We start from the raw sequence: 18,361 nt of genomic DNA on the forward strand, positions 1-18,361 counted from the left end.
AATAAAAAACACACTCAATAAATTATGATGTAACGATACAGGGAATATCATGTGGACATTAAAAAAAATAAGATTGATCTTTATGAACTAAGATGGAATGGGGTAAAAAGTGTATGTATAAGCAAAAAGGCAAGTTGGTGAATAGTGTATATTACAATTCAACTTTTGTAAGAGAAAAAATATTTGTACAATTATCCCTGGCTGTCCAAATTTATTTATTTCTAAATTCAGAGAGCAAGAGTTAAAATACGGGTAGTAAATTCAGATAGTGAAGGATGTTAGTTTTTTTTAATGTATTCAGCTCTTGAGTTTCAGATAGCAAGTAGTAAGAGTTGGGAGAGGAGAAATGGATCTCAAAATATTTATCTGAAGCTATTCAGTTGTTCGGTTTGGAAAGCAAGAGTCAAGCTTATTACATATGTTTATGCACAAAAATGGTCTGGAAATCATATGCACAGAACTGTTAGCAGTAATCATCTTCGGGGTGGAATTTTCTATTTTAACATAACTGTGTTCTGTGAGTTTCTTGCAACGCACCCGAGTATTTCTAATCAGAAAACAACACAATAAAAATGTCACTTTTAAAAAGAAGATTCCGGGTGGCGCCTGGCTGGCTCAGTTAGTAGAGCATGCAACTCTTGATCTCAGGGTCATGAGTTCAAGCCCTATGCTGGGCATGGAGACTATCTTAAAAATAAATAAATAAATAAATAAAAAGCAGACTCTGGGAACCTGGCAATCTAAGCAGATAAAATATTTCAATGAATATCTGTAAGTATGTACCAAGTGTGTGTGTGTGTGTGTGTGTGTGTGTGTGTGTGTGTGTGTACATCTGAAAGGATATTTCTTTTGGACCAGTTCTTAACAGTAGATTGCTGGGTGAGCATTTTTTTATATTCCCAGGTTGCCCCTCCAAAGAAATTATACCAATTTTCTTTCCCACCAACATTGCTTTGAAAGGACCTTCTTCCCAATACTGGTACCATCAAACACTGGACCTATGCCAGTCTAAAATAAGAAAAATACTTTGTTTTCTTTCATATTTAATTCTTTGTGAAGTTGATCATTCTTTTATGTATCATTTAGAATCATTGAGAGTTCCTCTACTGTGAACTTTCTATTCATATATTCTGCTGACCATTTTGGTACTAACTTATTTGGCTTTACCTTATTTTAAAATTCTTTATATATTGGGGATATTAGGGCTTGCCCTAATTTTGTGTTCCAAAAATATTCCCGGTTTGCCTTTGCCTTTTCACTTTACTGACATTCTCTCTCTCTCTCTCTCTCTCCCCAGAAGTTTAAATATTTGTATGCAGTCCAAGTAAAGTCTTTTCTTTTAAGGCTTCTGGATTTTATCTATATTATGCTTGGAAAAGTCTTCCCAACTTTGAGATTAGGAAATTTTTTACTGGTGTTTTTTTCTAGTACTTTTGTGGTTTCCTTGTTTTATCTTTAAATTTTGTTCCATCTGGAATTAATTTTTATGTAAGGAATTAGCTCACATCACCTTTCAGATATATTCTTCAGGAATATGTTTTTCAGCATTTTGTATGTGTTCTTTAATTTTTATCTCTCTTTTCCCACAAATGAACTGAGTCAACAGGCTTACGTCCAAATATGTAATTGATATTAAAATCCACCACTTCCAGGATGTCTAATGATTTCCAGCTTTGTCTCAACTGAACTAACCTTATAAAATCTACCCTTCTTATCACTAACATCAACACATTCACTTTACCATGTATAAATGTCAAGGACTAAATATTTGAATAGACGTACAAATATCGATGCACAAAGATATCGATGCCTTTGAAAGTAAACAAATACAGTTGTTTGAAACGTTCATTCATGACCTCAAGTACAAAAATCCAAGTTCTGGGACTTTATGTAGTATCGATGCATAATGTCCCAAAAATCCAGTTATTTGACAGTGAAACAAAAGAGGAAGGATGGGGGTTCATTATAATCAGATACAATAGGAGTAGCCAGGTAGCCTTGGCTTCTCACCCCCAGAATGCCACTCCTCACCTGCAGAAAGTGACATTCTCCTTTTTGTCAAGGCCTGGATCCTGCTGTCACGCAGGTCATCTTCTTCCACATCCTTCCACACAAGCTCCCAGGCTTCTTCCCTTCCTTCGTCCAAGCCCCCTACCTCCCACTAAGTCCCAATACACCCACATCATGATTATACTGAAAAAAGAATTTTTTCAATGTTATTTAAAAACTTAATCCTACTTGCTCTACTCCCTGAGCCCCAAGACTCTGCATATTGGAAATTAATTAAAAACGTTTAATTCCAGTATTCCCAACTTAGCAACCATCAGTGCATACTCCCGAACCTTCTACATAACATGGATTTTCTGCGAAGTGTGTTATGTATGTTATTCTTTCGGCAGTGATGTGCCAGACCCGTTCACCAGAGCCAACAAGCTCATCTCTTCCCAACTCCACGTTCACTCATGCCACTTTGGTAGCTGAAATAAGCAATAGCGGGAGTATTTATATCATGCAAATCAGCAAGTGCTACAAAATCAGGCCTTTTAACAATCAGAGCCGATTGTTAAACATTTACCAGCACACCACTGTTTTAATGATTCTTTTGGTTTCCAGTAATAGAAACCCACTTGAGCTAGAGCAAGCAAAAAGGGGAAATTATTATAAGAATCTGCTAGTGGAGAGTATGATGCCTGAGTGTGTAAACAAATGGGTCTTAGGAATTAACTGGAACCAGGGACTTGGAAACCATCAGAAATTTCCATCCCATCTCTCTACCCTTCTCTGTTGGTTTGATTCTTATCCTTCAGCAACAAACTGCTTTCTCTGGTTCTCAGTGTACGTGAGGGGAAATGTCAACCCTGCATATCTGCTCTAAGTCCAGTCACCAGAGACTGATCTCTTTCCTGGTCCCAATTCCAAATTTGGAGGAGGGGACTCCGATAGGAAGGAAGTCCTACTGAATCCATGCCTGGATAGGGTGAAAGTGGGATGGGAACAGGCAAGGTCACACCATAGGACATGCACAACAATCAGGAGGAAAAGAAACTCCTGGAATTTTTCAGTGATTAATAGCTCTTACCATCATCACTACAGGCCAAGCCCAGGCCCCATCAAAGGAGCACATGCACTTTATTTGAAGTGATTTCTCTTCTAGGTAAAAGGAGCTGCTTTAAGGGGCACCTGGGTGGCTCAGTGGGTTAAGGGCTGACTCTTGATTTCAGCTCAGGTCATGATCGCAGGGTTGTGAGATCGAGCCCCATGCGAGGCTCCGCGCTGGGGCATGGAGCCTGCTTGAGATTCTCTCTCCCCCTCTCCCTCTGTCCCTCCCTCCCACATGCACTTGCGCTCTTTCTCTCTTAAAAAAAAGAGCTGCTGTATGAATCATAAAGGACAAGAAGCTGGTTAAGACCCTGTATTAGCTGCAAGTCACAGAAAAGCCAACTTCAAATGGTCAGTAAGGGTAATTTTCTTGCCCAAAAAGAAGTCCAAAAGAAGGATGTTTCCAGAATTCATTAATGCAGCAGCTCAGGACCTAGTTTCTTCCATCTCTTCCATATTCTCACTTGGGTGTGTTCAGACACATACACCTGGGGACACAGGTAGCTGTCACCGTTGCTGCCATCACATGCAGACTAGACATCATTCACCAAATGAAAAGGGACCATTTCTTTCCTGAGCAGCTTTTCTCAGAATGCCCCCTGCAGCCAACTTCCTTTCCAGAATTAGCTAACACGCCCCTTCACGAACCACCCTTCATGAACATGGGAATGGGGGCAAGAACACATCCGAAGCGGTGTCATCGGAAAAAAAGACAAGCAGCCCCAGGCCCAAGGTGCCATTTCTCCAAGTCCCTTTGTCCCGCACTCAACTCTGTGACCTGTTAGTCAGTCTTCCTAACCCTGGCTGCAGACCCTTCCCCTGGGACCTGGTTTTTATCTCCCTGCTTCCCTCTCTTGATTTATACTAATTAGTAGCAGAGTTGGCTCCCCGCCTGATATTCTCACTGCTAAATCAAGATTTCGAACACACGAAACTTCATGGTGACAGAAAGCCCTAATAAACGAACACAATAATAGACAGCAGGCCCCAGTAATAAGGCAGCCTGAGGAACCATCTACAGAAGAGGCCAAACTTCCAAGATAAAAAGGTAAGAACTAGAAAGGAGCATGGCCTGGGATTATAACAGTTTTGTTTTTTAAAAAAGCATTTCATGCATGTCCCTTTGTGCACTGAGTTGAAATCTGCAATGTGAAGTAAGTTATTCAAAACAGGACAAGTATAATTTTTTTCGTAATATATCTATCCCCTGCCAACCCCTCGAGGTCTCTCTAATAACTTCCAGTCTACATAAAAAAAAAAAAAAAGTTCAGTCTTCTGTTTTTATCTGCAGCTTTGTGAAATTTAGATGTCAAGTGTAGCTCTTCTTTACACTAAAAAGGGCCTATAAATGTGCAGCTCAGTTGCTATGTAATAGAAACTAAAAAAATAAATGAATAAAAGGCATTTTCTCCCTTTGGTCTCCTTCGCCATCCCTGCATGTTTGCGCATAATTTGTGTTTCCTCTTAGCCTCCCCTGCACCTCTGTGACCACATGTTCCTGACAGATAGAGAATATCCAGGTGGCCTGGTACTTGGAAACTTGTCAGATGTTATTCAAAGCAATAAAGAACACATCATACAAGTCTTTGGTATATTGTTACAGGGAAACGCTGTTTAGAATTTACTAATTGGGAATTTGTGATAATTTGAGGAAGGGCTGGCTGAAGTTAACCTTTGTACTATCTATGGAAAAAAAAAGAGTTCACTGAAGTTCTGAATAGTGTAAACAAGATTGGAAGGGGAATAATTACTTAAAAGAGCCAGTTGTTTTGAAAAGCTTTAGAAGTATCCTTTTACATACAAACAGGGTAATTATGATTTAAACAAAGGCTGGCCTGTTTCTAAGCCTTCTTTGAAATGTCAATTACAAATTACACTTGTTTATTATTCATCAAGGCAAAACCTAGCCCTGTGTACCAGGCAACAGTTGGTTTAGCTGGCTTCCACTTACTCTATTTGAAAATAATAAACCTAAAGTTCTTTTAAAGTAGTATAATTTAATTCAAGCTTTTCACTAATCTAGACAGTTGGCGCATCCTGCAGTACGGGTGAAGATTTCCTAAGTACTCGCATACAACAATCGGGAAAGCACCCAGTGACAACTGCCTTCCCTAACTTAGGGGAGTAGCTGGCTGATAGAAAATCTGTAAGGAAAGCTACTCCAGAGCAGTGGCTTTTATTTTGTATCTTACCGTAGTAAGAGACACATTTTGCATTGCAACTCGGTCTGCACACACTGAAACAAAAACAATACTTACCCTTATTATGTGCAATGCACTGTTATTTTCTATTTATTTTTTAATAAATGCTAGTCACAACCCTCTAAACTGATTCCACAATCTATCAATGGGTTGCTGTTTTGGAAACACTGGGATCTGTGGGGAGATAGTTCTCCATCCTGAGAGAAAGGGGTGGGGCTGGGGAAGAGCTGGGGTTGCTCCTGGTTTCCTTGGCAGTGTCCTCTCTCGCTCTCCACCCACATCCTTGGCCATCAACCTCACTGCTCGAGTCACTACTGCCTCTTGTTCCTGGACACTGCAGAGCAGCCTTCCAGCCAAGTTTCCAGTTCCCCCAGTGCCCCCCACCTTTTCTTCAAAAGACCACCCCGAGTTTCCGCCTGATCTATGGATAAGCTGGCCGGGCTCACTGCGGCAGATGACGTGAGCTGATGCTGTAAGACCTCTCCACTCAACAGTGGGGACCCTCCCCAGCTTAACTGCTCCCATCTCTGATTCTTGGCTCCGTTTTCCACTAACAGCCCTTCTCTGGTCTCTGGACTCCGTTTGGTATTTGAATCTCCCAAGCTCTTATCTAATTGCTCTTCATTAAGAACATGGATAACATATTATCATCATGGTAAAAACGAAATCTTTGTGGCCAGACAAAACCCAAGACCCAGCTCCCCACACTCACCAGCTGTCTGACCTTGGGTAGGTCATTTAATTGCCCTGAACCTCAGTTTCATCATCTATAAAATTGGGAAAATATCTATTTTGCAGGCTTGTGAAGGCTAAATAATCCTTACAAAATGCTTACTTCGGTGCCTGGCACATAACAAGCATTCTCTAAATGTTGTCTATTATCAGTATTATTGTTGCTGTTATTATTGGCTTCAACTTACTGATTTATCTCTTCTCCCACCAAAACCAACCACCCAGTCCTGGAGGGCAGATACTGATTCCGAGTTTGAGACAGCATCCCCTGTAGACACAGTTCCCTTTCCCCATTCCCCACCCCCTCTCCAAATACCTCCTGTGTGATACTCTTATCCTTCCCCGTATCCATCTCAGTTAGACCCTTGCTTCCATCCCATAGTTCTCTGCATCGCGGTTCTTGACAAAAACTGTGATGCTTGATGTAAGTGGACAGGGGTCAGTTCTGATCAGTTAGCTGCGTGAAGGGACCACAGAGAGGAGGCAAGCCCCAGAATTCCACACCTCCCCTCAAGTTAAGCTACCGGAACAGGTTACGACCTTCTACCGTGAAAACCAGAGGTGGCCTGCTTTATCCCATGCAGCAAGGGGAGACTGAAGAAGGGACTGTATCGCAGCCCAGGGACCCCACCCCAGGCTCTGCATACAATCAACACCCAGCCACGAGTCGTGTTTGCAGCCCTGGTTTCATGAACCATCCGCCACCTCACAGGTACTGTTCCTCTCGCAGTAATCCAGTTCCAATGTGCCTGGCTATACTTTTGCCCCTCCCCCACCATGTCCTTGCCTTATTCCATTGATTCTGTGATTTCTCTCTTTGGCTTTGGATGTCCTCCCACCTGTGTTTCGCCTCTGTTTTGCTTTAATGTACTCACAGATTACCCTAATCTCCTCACAACGATAGCCCCTGGTTTAACTCAATCCTGATTCCTTCTTGTACCCCCCACTATCTCCTACCCCCTCAATCTGTTCCAACCCCATAGACAAGAAAAGTAGCGGTCTGTGATATGACTCTGCAGATAATAATGTCATTGGTTCATATTCTAGATCCACAAGCAAAACATTTGGGGCACGGGTCCTTACTCTGTTATCTGGAAAATACTCCTCATCCTCCTTTTCCTGGTGAGCTCATATCTGCTTGGACATCACTTCCAGCTGTGGGAGAGGTGGTGAGTGACTTACCTTGAAATCAGGATCTTTCATTTTCAGAGAATAATGACTAAAAGATCATTGGAATTAAGAGCCCAAACTCTGAAGCCAGACAACGTGGGTCTAAATCTTATCCCTGCAACTTGCTACTGTATTTTGAGCTTGGTTTTTGGTTGTTCGTTGGTTCGTTCGTTCGTTTGTTTTTTGAGAGGGGAGTTCTGCCTGAGAGAAGAAAGTCGAGGAGGGTGTCAAGGAGTAAGGGAAGTTTTCGGGGAAAAGGTTGATGCTTGAGATCCTGCTTTTTGCTCATGGCCTCAGACCTGTTCCAATACTCAGGCAATCTGAACAAGACAGTCCCCACAAATACGCTCAGAAATGTCACCCCATGTCCTGGATTCTAGAGGCCTAGTTCCAGTGCTCAGGGCTCCCACTTTGTCCCCCTCACCGAGTTTCCTGTGTTGCAATCAGTTAAGAAAGCTACTATTAGCAGGAGTAACTCCTGAGCCCAAAGTCATAGCCTGTGGTCTCTCTGCCAGTGAGTCGTGAAAGCCTTATTACCCTTATTACCAGGCTGCAGTCTTTATCATATTTGCAATACCTAAGTCTTTCCCTAAGACTTAAGCTCTTCTTTGAACTCTAGCCCAGTGCCTGCAGTCCCTGCTGTTTATCTTCTCCTTGCCAGCCAGCCCTCTTTTCCGGAATCGGGGCCTTCTTTTACATCCCAGCTGGGGTTCCGCTAGCCCTCTGGAGAAGGGTCTCCAGAATGGCTACCCATCTACTAAGGCCTGCCTGAATACCCCACTGCTGGGGTTCCCACTTACCTGAAAAGCCCAACCCCATCTATATCTAGATTGCCACTAACTTTCTTTTCTTCTTTTTTAAGATTTTTTATTTATTTATTTGACAGAGAGAGAGACAGCCAGAGAGGAAACACAAGCAGGGGGAGTGGGAGAGGTAGAAGCAGGCTCCCAGCAGAGCAGGGAGCCCAATGCGGGGCTCGATCCCAGGACCCTGGGATCAGGCCCTGAGTGGAAGGCAGACGCTTAACGACTGAGCCACCCAGGCGCCCCGCAGCTAACTTTCCATAAAGGCTCTCTCTGACCCAAATTTAGTCAGGCTCCTCTGAGCCCTCTTCAAGACCAGATCTCAACTTTGGTGTTTGGCCCAGTTTTAGCAAGAATCCTGCTAAGTAAGTTTATTGAGAGCCCCCCACCCTTGATATCTGATCAAGTTCTTCATGCTCTACCTTTGATATCTGAGTCCTTGGCTGCCTTTAGCAAGAACCCTGTTAGGTCAGCTTAGCAGGAATCCCCCCACCCTTGATGTCTCGTCCTAGAAATTTTCCATTCACTGACCCCCTTACCCTGCTCTTTGGCTATAAGTCATGACTTGTTCTTGCTGTATTTGGCTTTGAGCTTGATTTTTCTCCCCTACGGCAATAGATTTGACCCCTTTTATACAATAGTCTTTTTCTTTTCAAGGTATGGTTGATAGACTTACTTTCTTTTACAGCTCTTTGTGGCATAGTTATTTTTTTTTAATTCTTCAATCTTAACCTTATTGAGATGTAATCGCAATTTTATTGTATAAGTTTAAGGTGTATGACATGATGATTTGATACACATATATATATATTTTGTGAAAGATTACCACAATAAGATTAGTTAACACAGGCACTGCCTCACATGACTACCATTTTGTTGTGAGTGGTGAGGATATTAAATTTACTCTTAGCAACTTTCAACTATGTAATTCTAACAGTATTTGTAACTAGAGTCACCATGTACATTAGATGACCCAAACTTATTCATCTTCCAGCTGAAAGTTTAAACACTTTGACCAACATCTCCTCATTTTCCCCCACCCCAGCCCCTGGTCACCACCACAGTATTCTCTCTTTATGTAAGTTTGGCTCTTTTAGATTACACGTATGAGTGAGATGATACCGTATTTGTCTTTCTCTGTCTGATTTATTTAAAAATATGGCATGCTCCATGAATTTGGGGGTCACCCTCACACAGGGGCCATGCTAATCTTCCATTGTTCCCGTTTTAGTATATGTGCTGCCAAAGTGAGCACCACAGTTGTCTTGAATAAAGTCCTCCCTACCATTTTTAACAAGTGTCAGGGGCGCCTAGGTGGCTCAGTCAGTTAAGCATCTGCCTTCAGCTCAGGTCATGATCTCAGGGTCCTGGGATCAAGCCCCGTGTGGGGCTCCCTGCTCTGTGGGAATTCTTCCTCTCCCCTCTTGTGCTCTCTCCCTTTCTCTTTCTCTCAAATAAGTAAATAAAATCTAAAAAGAAAAAACAGGTGTCAGAATCATTTTCTCTTTAACATTTGCCATGACCTTTGGACAATAACCTTGTGGACTGCCCACGACCCAGCCACCCTCTGGGCCACGCTGCCTTCCCTCCTAGCTCTACTCTGGGAATCAGATCTTTTTCCAGGCTCTTGAGTTCTTCCTCCTCCTCACCAACTGTAGCTGACACACACACAGCAATACAGCTTAGAGTCACCTGAAAGTAGGGACCTGAAGAATACGGTCCATTCCATGCCAACCAATGTCGCCTAATCCACTCAGTCAATCAAAACATACAAATAAATTTAAATGGTTTCTGAACGTAAATATATTTTCAAAGAGCTTCCTTATTTGTATTACAGACATAAACAAAATACATACATTCAAGGAATAAAATATGTCTTGTGTTCTTTTCAATTAACAAATCATAGTAGAAGCAGATCTTTGATGTTCCACTGATGTTCCAACAAATTCTCTGGCCTGTTTTTGGACAAAGGATTATCTGAAATTTTACCTCTTGGGTTTCAAGTATGCTTTTCTTGTTAGCAGAGAGACTTTATTGTAAAAGCCTCCGCACCTAGAGCTCTGGTGATTTTTTTTTTTTTTATGTTTTATTCATCTCTTTCATCAGGCTGCAAGTAAGGTAAGGACTTGATAAAATTCAAAATTTACTGAATTTTGTATTAATGTCAGGTACACAATTGTCCTCTTGGATATCTCCCTTCATGTGGGTTACTGAAGTATTTTGAAGGAAATGGCGGGTCAACCATTCATTGGTTCTCATGGCTTTGCAGTGGAGGCAGGGCCTTTCCCTGATTTGGTAACTTCCCACATTCCTTTGCCTCTGAGCTAGTTTTCTCTTCTTCATACTAGCTGGTGATGGATGGTGTTCACTTTCACTCTCCTTCCACGAGGAGGCTCCCGAGTTAGATTCTTCACTGTCACACTCAGTAGTATCACTATCGTGTTGGCTCTGATTCACCTGGCTGAACTGAGAATGGCGCCTGGCTCGTCTGTGTTCAAGATAGGCATTGACCAAAGCCACTTCTGAGTCAGTTACAGGGGTAAGTTGGCTCTGCTTTGGCTTTTTCATCATTTGTAAAGAGTCCCAGTCACCATCTTTGCTCTGCCGCTTATAGGAAGTGTCTTTGCTTGCTAACAACCAATGAAACAAATCAAGAAGTTAGGCATATCATTGGTTACTCTAACTTCCTATCACCTAAGGAAGCCTACGGCATGTGTGGACTCACTCTCGGTTGCCATTTGGCAAGCCACCACTTGTTTCCACTCATTTGCAAGTGTTGGCAGCTGCCTGCATTTTCCAGTACAATACCAAATCGCCCATAGAGCAGAAGGGTCAAATAGAGGCTGGACACTATTTTTTTTTTGAAGCCTTCTGGACCCCTGATACAAGATCAAGGGAAAGGTCGCCAGGCTTACCCAGAGAAGGACCCTTTTTTTCCCTTGCCTTGAAGTCTGAAAGATTCAAGCATGGTTGTGAATGTGATTTGGGTAGCAGGAAACTAGAAAGGATCTTTTCTTTGTACAGTGGTGTGCTGGACTTGTCTTCTACCAGCTAGCTCACAAGAACAGATGGTTAAACGTTCAGGAATTCTGTGCGATGTTTGTTAAAACACAGCCATTAGTCAAAATTAAATTATACGAACTTGCCATTAAATCCATTTGTTACACAAAAATGTAATAAATATTCAAAACTAACCACTTCCTAATTATTTTATTACATTTTATTAAGAAATAGCTCTTGAAGCTATTTACGTCTGTTGTATCTGGATGTTGGAAATGCTATGTAACTGTGCGCTACTCTGCATTTCTTCACAGCTCCGCCTCGGTAACAGCATGTTGGTAATTTGAAATCAGTGTGGGTGGGGATAAAAATCAACAAGCACTAAAAATCAGGTCTTTTTTTTTTTTTAATCAGGTCTTGTTTATGGTTTTGTTGATTATCTAGGCCTAAAGTGATAAAGAACATATTACATAGATTCCATTTAAAAGTGTCATCCTGTAGCTACTACCTAGTGAATAGCACCCAAAGACGAGGAAATATCCTTCCAGAGTATTCTAAAACGATTATCCAATTCAGCAAAGAAGTCACCTCCTTGATGCCCAAGTTAAGTTGTAACATACGTCTTCCTGCTTCTTTCATCTTACTCCTTAACTTAAAGGAAAATAACATTCGTATAGGACTATACTTGTTCATCCATTGAAGCTATCGGTTGGCTAAGGATGCGAGGGTCTGGCAGAAAATCATGGAAAGCGTTTTACCAAAATTGGCCATCTATATGGAATTTACCGTAAAGTGTACTATACATTTTATTCCTTGTAAATTGCATGATATAAATCCTTTATATCAACAACTTTTTTTAAAAAAACATGTATATACACATACCCATTTTTGGAGAGCCGGTTGTTAAACCATTTACCAGCACACCACTGCTTATAGGTTATTAAAAAAGATGTCGTATAAAGCTCACAGTCCTGTGGCAACACTAACAATAGTTCTATGAAAGGCAAGCCGTAGGAAGGGAGAATGCTTGAGGAACGATAAGAGAACTTGAGCTCTACCTACTTGTAATTTACGGCCGCTCTACTAAAGTGGCTAAGCTGTCCTGCGCTAAAGCAAGGAGCCCATCCCAGGGACCACCACAGGTCTGGGGAGGCCCTGTCACCACTCTCGGTTGTTGCTTTCCACATTCAGCACGTACTGCTCTCATCATGGTCCAATACCAAATATGCACCGGCTCTCACCTTTACTGATTGAGGTGCTGGTCCCACTGTCTTCATCCTTTTTCTTCTCCGACATCTGTTTCAGAAATACAGATCAGTAACAGCAGTCTCAGTTGGTTGTTTTTCATTTACATAAAACACTGTTGCCCTAGACTCTTGGACAATGTCTAATTTTAAACATTCAGTACAGTTCAATAAATTCTTACTGAGTTCCTATTATAGTGATCCTCTCTTCTGCTGCCCACTGGAAGACCAGGCTTTGATAGCAGAGTCGGCCAAAATGTGTTGAACCAAACCAAATGGAACAAAGACTTGAGAGAAAATAATACTGATTAAGGATCTATGGGTTATAAAGTTTTCCTGTACTCACATTTTAATGAAATATCATTTAAATATCATTTAAAAACAGATTTAAGGGGCGCCTGGGTGGCACAGCGGTTAAGCGTCTGCCTTCGGGCGTGATCCCGGCATTATGGGATCGAGCCCCACATCAGGCTCCTCTGCTAGGAGCCTGCTTCTTCCTCTCCCACTCCCCCTGCTTGTGTTCCCTCTCTCGCTGACTGTCTCTATCTCTGTCGAATAAATAAATAAATTTAAAAAAAAACAGATTTGATGGTCCCGGGGTTCATTTTAAATTACTTTGTAAAGGACATTTTATCAGGTGACCTTTTTCATAATCCTTGAAGATCTTTACCGGAGTTCATAAACTTAATTACCTCCAAAGTCCTTCGGAAACTTTCCTCCAAAAGGAAAGTTATGCAACCGTAACGTATTATCTGTGAATTTGGCAACAAAAAAGAAATGGATTTCTTTGAATAGTTCCAATTTCAAATATCCTAGCCCAATACTCCATAAATAAATTTGTTCCATTGTCCAGATCAGCCCCCCATTTTTTGATGCTGGATATGATTTCGCTAAACTATAAACATAAAGCAACTCTTTCAGAATATATCAAAACTTTAGAAATACTCATAACACTTTTGACACGTGATAATTCTTACCAGGAGTCTATCACCGAAATAACCCCTCAAAGAGAGAAAACTTTGTGCACAAAAATAATCACAGTGTAATTAGGATAATATAAAATTCAAAATTCAAAAGAAGGCATTGGTGAAATAAGTTATGGACAATCATAATATATAGTTGTAAAAATTATTATAAGAAAAACATGCCTCAACATGAGGAAATACATGTTATACTACTAAGTTAAAAATCAAGATGCAAATATGTATTGCAGTATAATCACAAGGTAGCTAAAAATATGAAAAGACCTTAAACAACATACACAAGTGTTAGCAATGGTTGAGACTGTGAGTGAAACAGTGATATTTTTCCTTCTAACTTTTCAACTTGTCTACAATTGGGGAAAAAGTGAATTTTTGTAGAAAGTCAAACTTCCTTCGGGTTAAAAGTGCTGTACTTGGTATTCATAACTACAATCCAAGATCCTTGGCCTATTCCTTTCTTAATATCTGATCTCTACAACATCAGGCAAGTATCTTTAATGAGGAACCTCTCTGCGTTTTGGGTTACTGCAAACATTCTCTGAAAACCTTACTAGTGGAATCCTCTTTCGTGATATCTTTTAACAATGATTGGGGGGGAGACTTATTTTAAATTTAATATGTATAGAGATAATTATTAAATGATTAGAAGTTTATACACCTAAAAGTTCATAGTAGTTGGTTATTTTCATGTAATCTGGAGCGGTTTTTTCTTATTTTTTGCACTTTCCTGTAATTTCCATGTTTTCTATAATGCATACTTTTGTAATGGACAGGGAGAAATGTTTAAAAATATTTGTTAGGTTTACATCATTTTTATGGAAAGCTTCCATATTTGACTTAATGTCAAATCAAAATATAATCACAAAATCAAAAGATTTTGCATCAAGCGAAGAAGAATGACATAAACTGTGGTTACCAAAAGCATTTTATTAACTATCTGTGTGTGAGTCAGTGAGTAAAAACATCAGCAGTGCCTGCCCTGAGGAGTAGGGGAGAAGAGTGGAGAGATCTAGGCTAGGGCTCTGCCTTCCCACCATGGAACAGCTCTGCAATTTTAGCAATTCACTTAACACCTTCTAAAGCTTAGTTTCTACATATGCAAAATGAGAAGCTTGGACCGGTATTGTTTGGAAAAATACCAGCACTAGCAGTCTGAATAAACACTAAACAAATACATACACTAAATATAGTATTTATAGTGTCTGAAAGCAAAAGGGTAAATGCATCTTAAAGAGTGGCAAATCCAGAGGAAATCAGTGTGCTTCACATTTAAGGATAATTACCACCACATTTCCATCACGCTTTTACCATTACTTCAAGGTTTGTAAATAAAGGCTCATAGTTTAGCAGAGAAAATGAAGTTCAAAGTGAAAGAAAAATTCCATCCTCCTTGACTAGCTCTCATATGGTTCTCAGATTTCAAATCTGGGACCCTTCACAAGAAGCAGTTCAGCCCGATTGTAACTGCCATAGGGGTACAAAGTGAAAGACGAAACCTCTAAGATAATTAAGGTTTTAATCAGCCCTGAATAGATTTAATTCAACATTTCAGCTATGCTTTGAAGCAAATGCATCACGTGGCAGGAAACTTGGGTCTATTTCTCCTCCATCACTAACAACTTATGTGACATTGGACAAGTCACTTAATTTCCTTAGGCCTTACCAATTAAAAAAATTAAAAAAAAGGAGGGATACTGGTATCTTACTTGTCCACAAAAAGGAGGCTGGACTGCGTGCTCTCTCAGGTCCTTGAGGCTCAGGCTCTATGCTTCCAAAGAGCTGATGCAGGCCAAGGAGCAGAAGAATAACTTAGACGTCTTAAGTGGTCTTCATGATGAAATTGCCAGGAATCAATTTCAATTTTTTGTTAATTTTCTAAAGTAGCTTTTCTGGCCAATCCAGACAGATTCAACATACTTAGCTAGGGAGTCTAGGACGCATATAAGGGATTGCTATTCTAAATCTCCTTTGGCAAAGTATCTACTTTAAGAAGCATTTAGACTTTAGATGAAACTTCTTAGAGGGAAGAGGTGGTGAGGGGAAGAGCCTTTGATTATTATAATGGAATCCAGCTGGCATAGACATAACAAACCTCCTCCTCTCCATCTAGAGCTGAGGCAGCAGTCAGTCTAGCTGACCATTGCCAGCCCAGCGCTCTGGCTGTAATGCCAAATGACAGTGGTTTGATTAATCATCAGCCTGGTATTAATGGCCAGCAAGGACTCTATGTCAGCAATGTATAAGAGCTCGGTTACTCGTAATACGTTGGAGAGTCACAGTCCTGAAAAACTGGGCTATCTCATTCCTAAGACCATGGCATTTTCTTCCGCTAGTAGGTGGTCTAAAGTGATGACTTTCGTTCTGCTTAGTTCTGCATCTTATCTTTCGGGAGAGTACGTTGCCTCATTCTAAAAGCTCCCAAATCCTACAACATGTATTCTATAAATATGACAACTTTTGTATCTTTGATTAGAATTACGTGGCTACTTGGGGCGCCTGGGTGGCACAGCGGTTGAGCGTCTGCCTTCGGCTCAGGGCGTGATCCCGGCGTTATGGGATCGAGCCCCATATCGGGCTCCTCTGCTATGAGCCTGCTTCTTCCTCTCCCACTCCCCCTGCTTGTGTTCCCTCTCTCGCTGGCTGTCTCTATCCCTGTCGAATAAATAAATAAAATCTTTAAAAAAAAAAAAAAGAATTACGTGGCTACAAAAGGAATTTGGAGGTCATGTACCAGTAGGGAAGTTTATCCCAGCATTACATAGCCTATGGACAAACTGCAAACAAACTAAATGTCTCAGAATTGCAGATTTGTAATGGTGCAACCACAAAACAAAATTATGCAGTCATTAAGAGTGCTGCTGTATGAATATGATGTAAGGAAGCGTTACAACATAATATTAAGTTTTTAAAAAGCAGGATATGAAAATATAAACAATACAATACCAACCATGTAAGATCAAAGAGAGATTGAGAGAAATAGATTGAGATAGAGAAAACGAAAAAAAAACTAGAATATTACTTCAAAATATTAACAATGGTTATCTTTAGGGAATAGGATTACAGTAGTTTAAATTTGCTTCTTCATCCTTTTCTGTATTCTTGGATGTTCTAGAACGAGATTGCATTATTCTTAAAACTAGAAAACAAACTTTTAAAAAGTAGTTTGATCGCAGTAAAGTGAATTTATTTTATGGAAAATCCCCTATGATACAGTAAACATATTATTTTAAATGAAATAGGATATCCTACCCAGACAGAAGCCCGAGAGAAGAACATCAGGACCAATATAATGACAAAATACCAAAGCAGGAAACTCCCTATTGCCCCGCAAGAGTCCTCCTTCCGGCATTCATATTCCTGACTTGGAATGGTAAAACTTAAAGGTATGGGGGGAGGATCCACCTCCCAAAATAAGGAAAAAAGGTCTCCCATGATGGCTTCTTGCTTTGAAAATAAAGCATGCTCAAAGGAATGAAGATGACTGGGAAGTACTTCACTCCATGTGTATGACAATATCCTTGACAACCTATTGTGACATATGCTTCAGTAACCGCGACAGGAAATGATAAACACTTCTTGGATTTCTAAGTTTTTGGAAGATTTATCTTAATTATTTCTATGAAAGTTTATGGTATTTCCAGCCTACATCAATAGGGTGCATTCTACCTTAATCTTTTTTTATTTTTCTGAAATTTGTACGTACTATATTTTCTTTAAATTCTAATGTCTGGAAAATCTAAGTCTCTGAGGTATCCATTCATTTTTTTCAGTCTTTTCGTATGTATCATATCACTGTAAATTGACACGCACACATCTAACGTGTTATAGCCTGAATTGTGTTCCCCCAAATTCATATGTTGAATGAATAACCCCCGATTCGACCATAACGGAAGATAGACCATAGATAATTATGGTTAAAGGGGTCATAAAGATAGGACCCCAATCCAATATGACTGATGTCCTTATAAGAAGAGAAAGAGACACCCCAGGGGTGTGTGGACACAGGAAAAAAAGGCCATGTGAGGACACAGAAGGCGGCCATCTTCAAGCCAAGGAAAGAGGCCTTAGGAGAAACCAATTCTGCTGGTGCCTTGGTCTTGGACTTCCAACCTGCAAAACTGTGCAAAAATAAATTTTTGTTGTTTAAGCCACTCAGTCCGTGATATTTTTTATGGTAACCCTTGCAAACTAATATGTAATGCCAGTTATACAGCAAAACACTATGTATAATAGTGTTCCTTTTTAAGTCTTCAATAAGTGCACAATAACTTAAAGACATTAAGAGAAGAAATAAAGATGTGTCTGTTGTAGGGATGCCTGGGTGGCTCAGTCTGGTAAGCCTCTGATTCTTTATCTCAGCTCAGGTCTTGAACTCAGGGTTGTGAGTTCAGGTCCAGCTTGGGCTCCATGCTTAGCATGGAGCCTACTTAAAATTAAAAAAAAAAAAAAAGATGTGTCTATTGTAAATGACATCAAATGTATACAATTTCTCAGGAAAGAGTTATGTGGTGGGAAGGAAACTGGTATTCTAATTTTGACTATACACTGAATCCTTTCACTTTGAACAATTTTTGAGTTAGTTCATCACTGAATCCAAAACTAGAGCAAAACACCAATGCTGCTAAGGCAGTCTAAAAATTATTAAAATCACAGTTTTAAAAAACCTGTTAGATCTTCAAGAGCATAGCATACCTGCAGATTCCATTAATATGCAATACCACGAGGAAACTTAATTTTCTTCTATTTGACCTTAGGTGCGTCTTAGGAAAAATTTTGGTCATTGACACGTACATGATGTAACAATCCACTAGCTTATTGTGAAAAGGCGTGATGTTTTCGTTAGGGTAACATTTCTCCACATCCCCAATGGCGGGTCCCCACGCTCTCCTCATCGTGGCTGTTGGCCCTGGGCCTTAGGCCTGCATCGCCTCCTCCAGGAAGCTCGCCAGGAGCCTGCCAGCCGCACCCCCTCCAGGCTCACTGTGCCCCACCTCTCCTGCCCCTCTAGTGCACCAGCCGGCTGAACTCCACAAGACACTAACCAGGGAACTCCACTTTTACGTCCCCGCGCGGCTCAGTTGCACATTGTAGGCGTTTGTATTTGTTAAACAAAATCAAACTGAACTCCC

General features: G+C 40.6%; 1 protein-coding gene and 1 non-coding gene across 2 annotated transcripts; both read right to left on the bottom strand.

Annotated features, from left to right (window-relative positions):
- Positions 1-9,157: 9,157 nt before the first annotated feature.
- LOC121105988 lies at positions 9,158-9,260 on the bottom strand. The gene has a single exon (XR_005838716.1). It is a non-coding gene; the product is annotated as a U6 spliceosomal RNA (small nuclear RNA).
- Positions 9,261-10,087: 827 nt separating this feature from the next.
- Positions 10,088-16,664, bottom strand: SSMEM1 (serine rich single-pass membrane protein 1). The gene is made up of 3 exons (XM_008705875.1): positions 16,482-16,664; positions 12,247-12,301; positions 10,088-10,635 (listed from the first exon to the last, which is right to left on the bottom strand). The coding sequence occupies exons 1-3, from the start codon at positions 16,662-16,664 to the stop codon at positions 10,142-10,144; spliced, it is 732 nt and encodes a 243-aa protein (XP_008704097.1). The 3' UTR covers positions 10,088-10,141.
- Positions 16,665-18,361: the final 1,697 nt, after the last annotated feature.

Source organism: Ursus maritimus, unplaced genomic scaffold (assembly GCF_017311325.1).
Source record: "Ursus maritimus isolate PB19 unplaced genomic scaffold, ASM1731132v1 scaffold_3, whole genome shotgun sequence".
Lineage (NCBI taxonomy): Eukaryota > Metazoa > Chordata > Mammalia > Carnivora > Ursidae > Ursus > Ursus maritimus.

What these genes read in the sequence shown, in the direction of transcription:
- SSMEM1 (XM_008705875.1), bottom strand. Translation starts at nt 16,664, where the DNA reads ATGGGAGACCTTTTTTCCTTATTTTGGGAGGTGGATCCTCCCCCCATA. An exon ending in TCTCTCGGGCTTCTGTCTGG is followed by an intron (nt 12,302 to 16,481) that starts GTAGGATATCCT and finishes TTTCTGAAACAG; the next exon opens with ATGTCGGAGAAGAAAAAGGA. An exon ending in CAGCACCTCAATCAGTAAAG is followed by an intron (nt 10,636 to 12,246) that starts GTGAGAGCCGGT and finishes ATTGGTTGTTAG; the next exon opens with CAAGCAAAGACACTTCCTAT.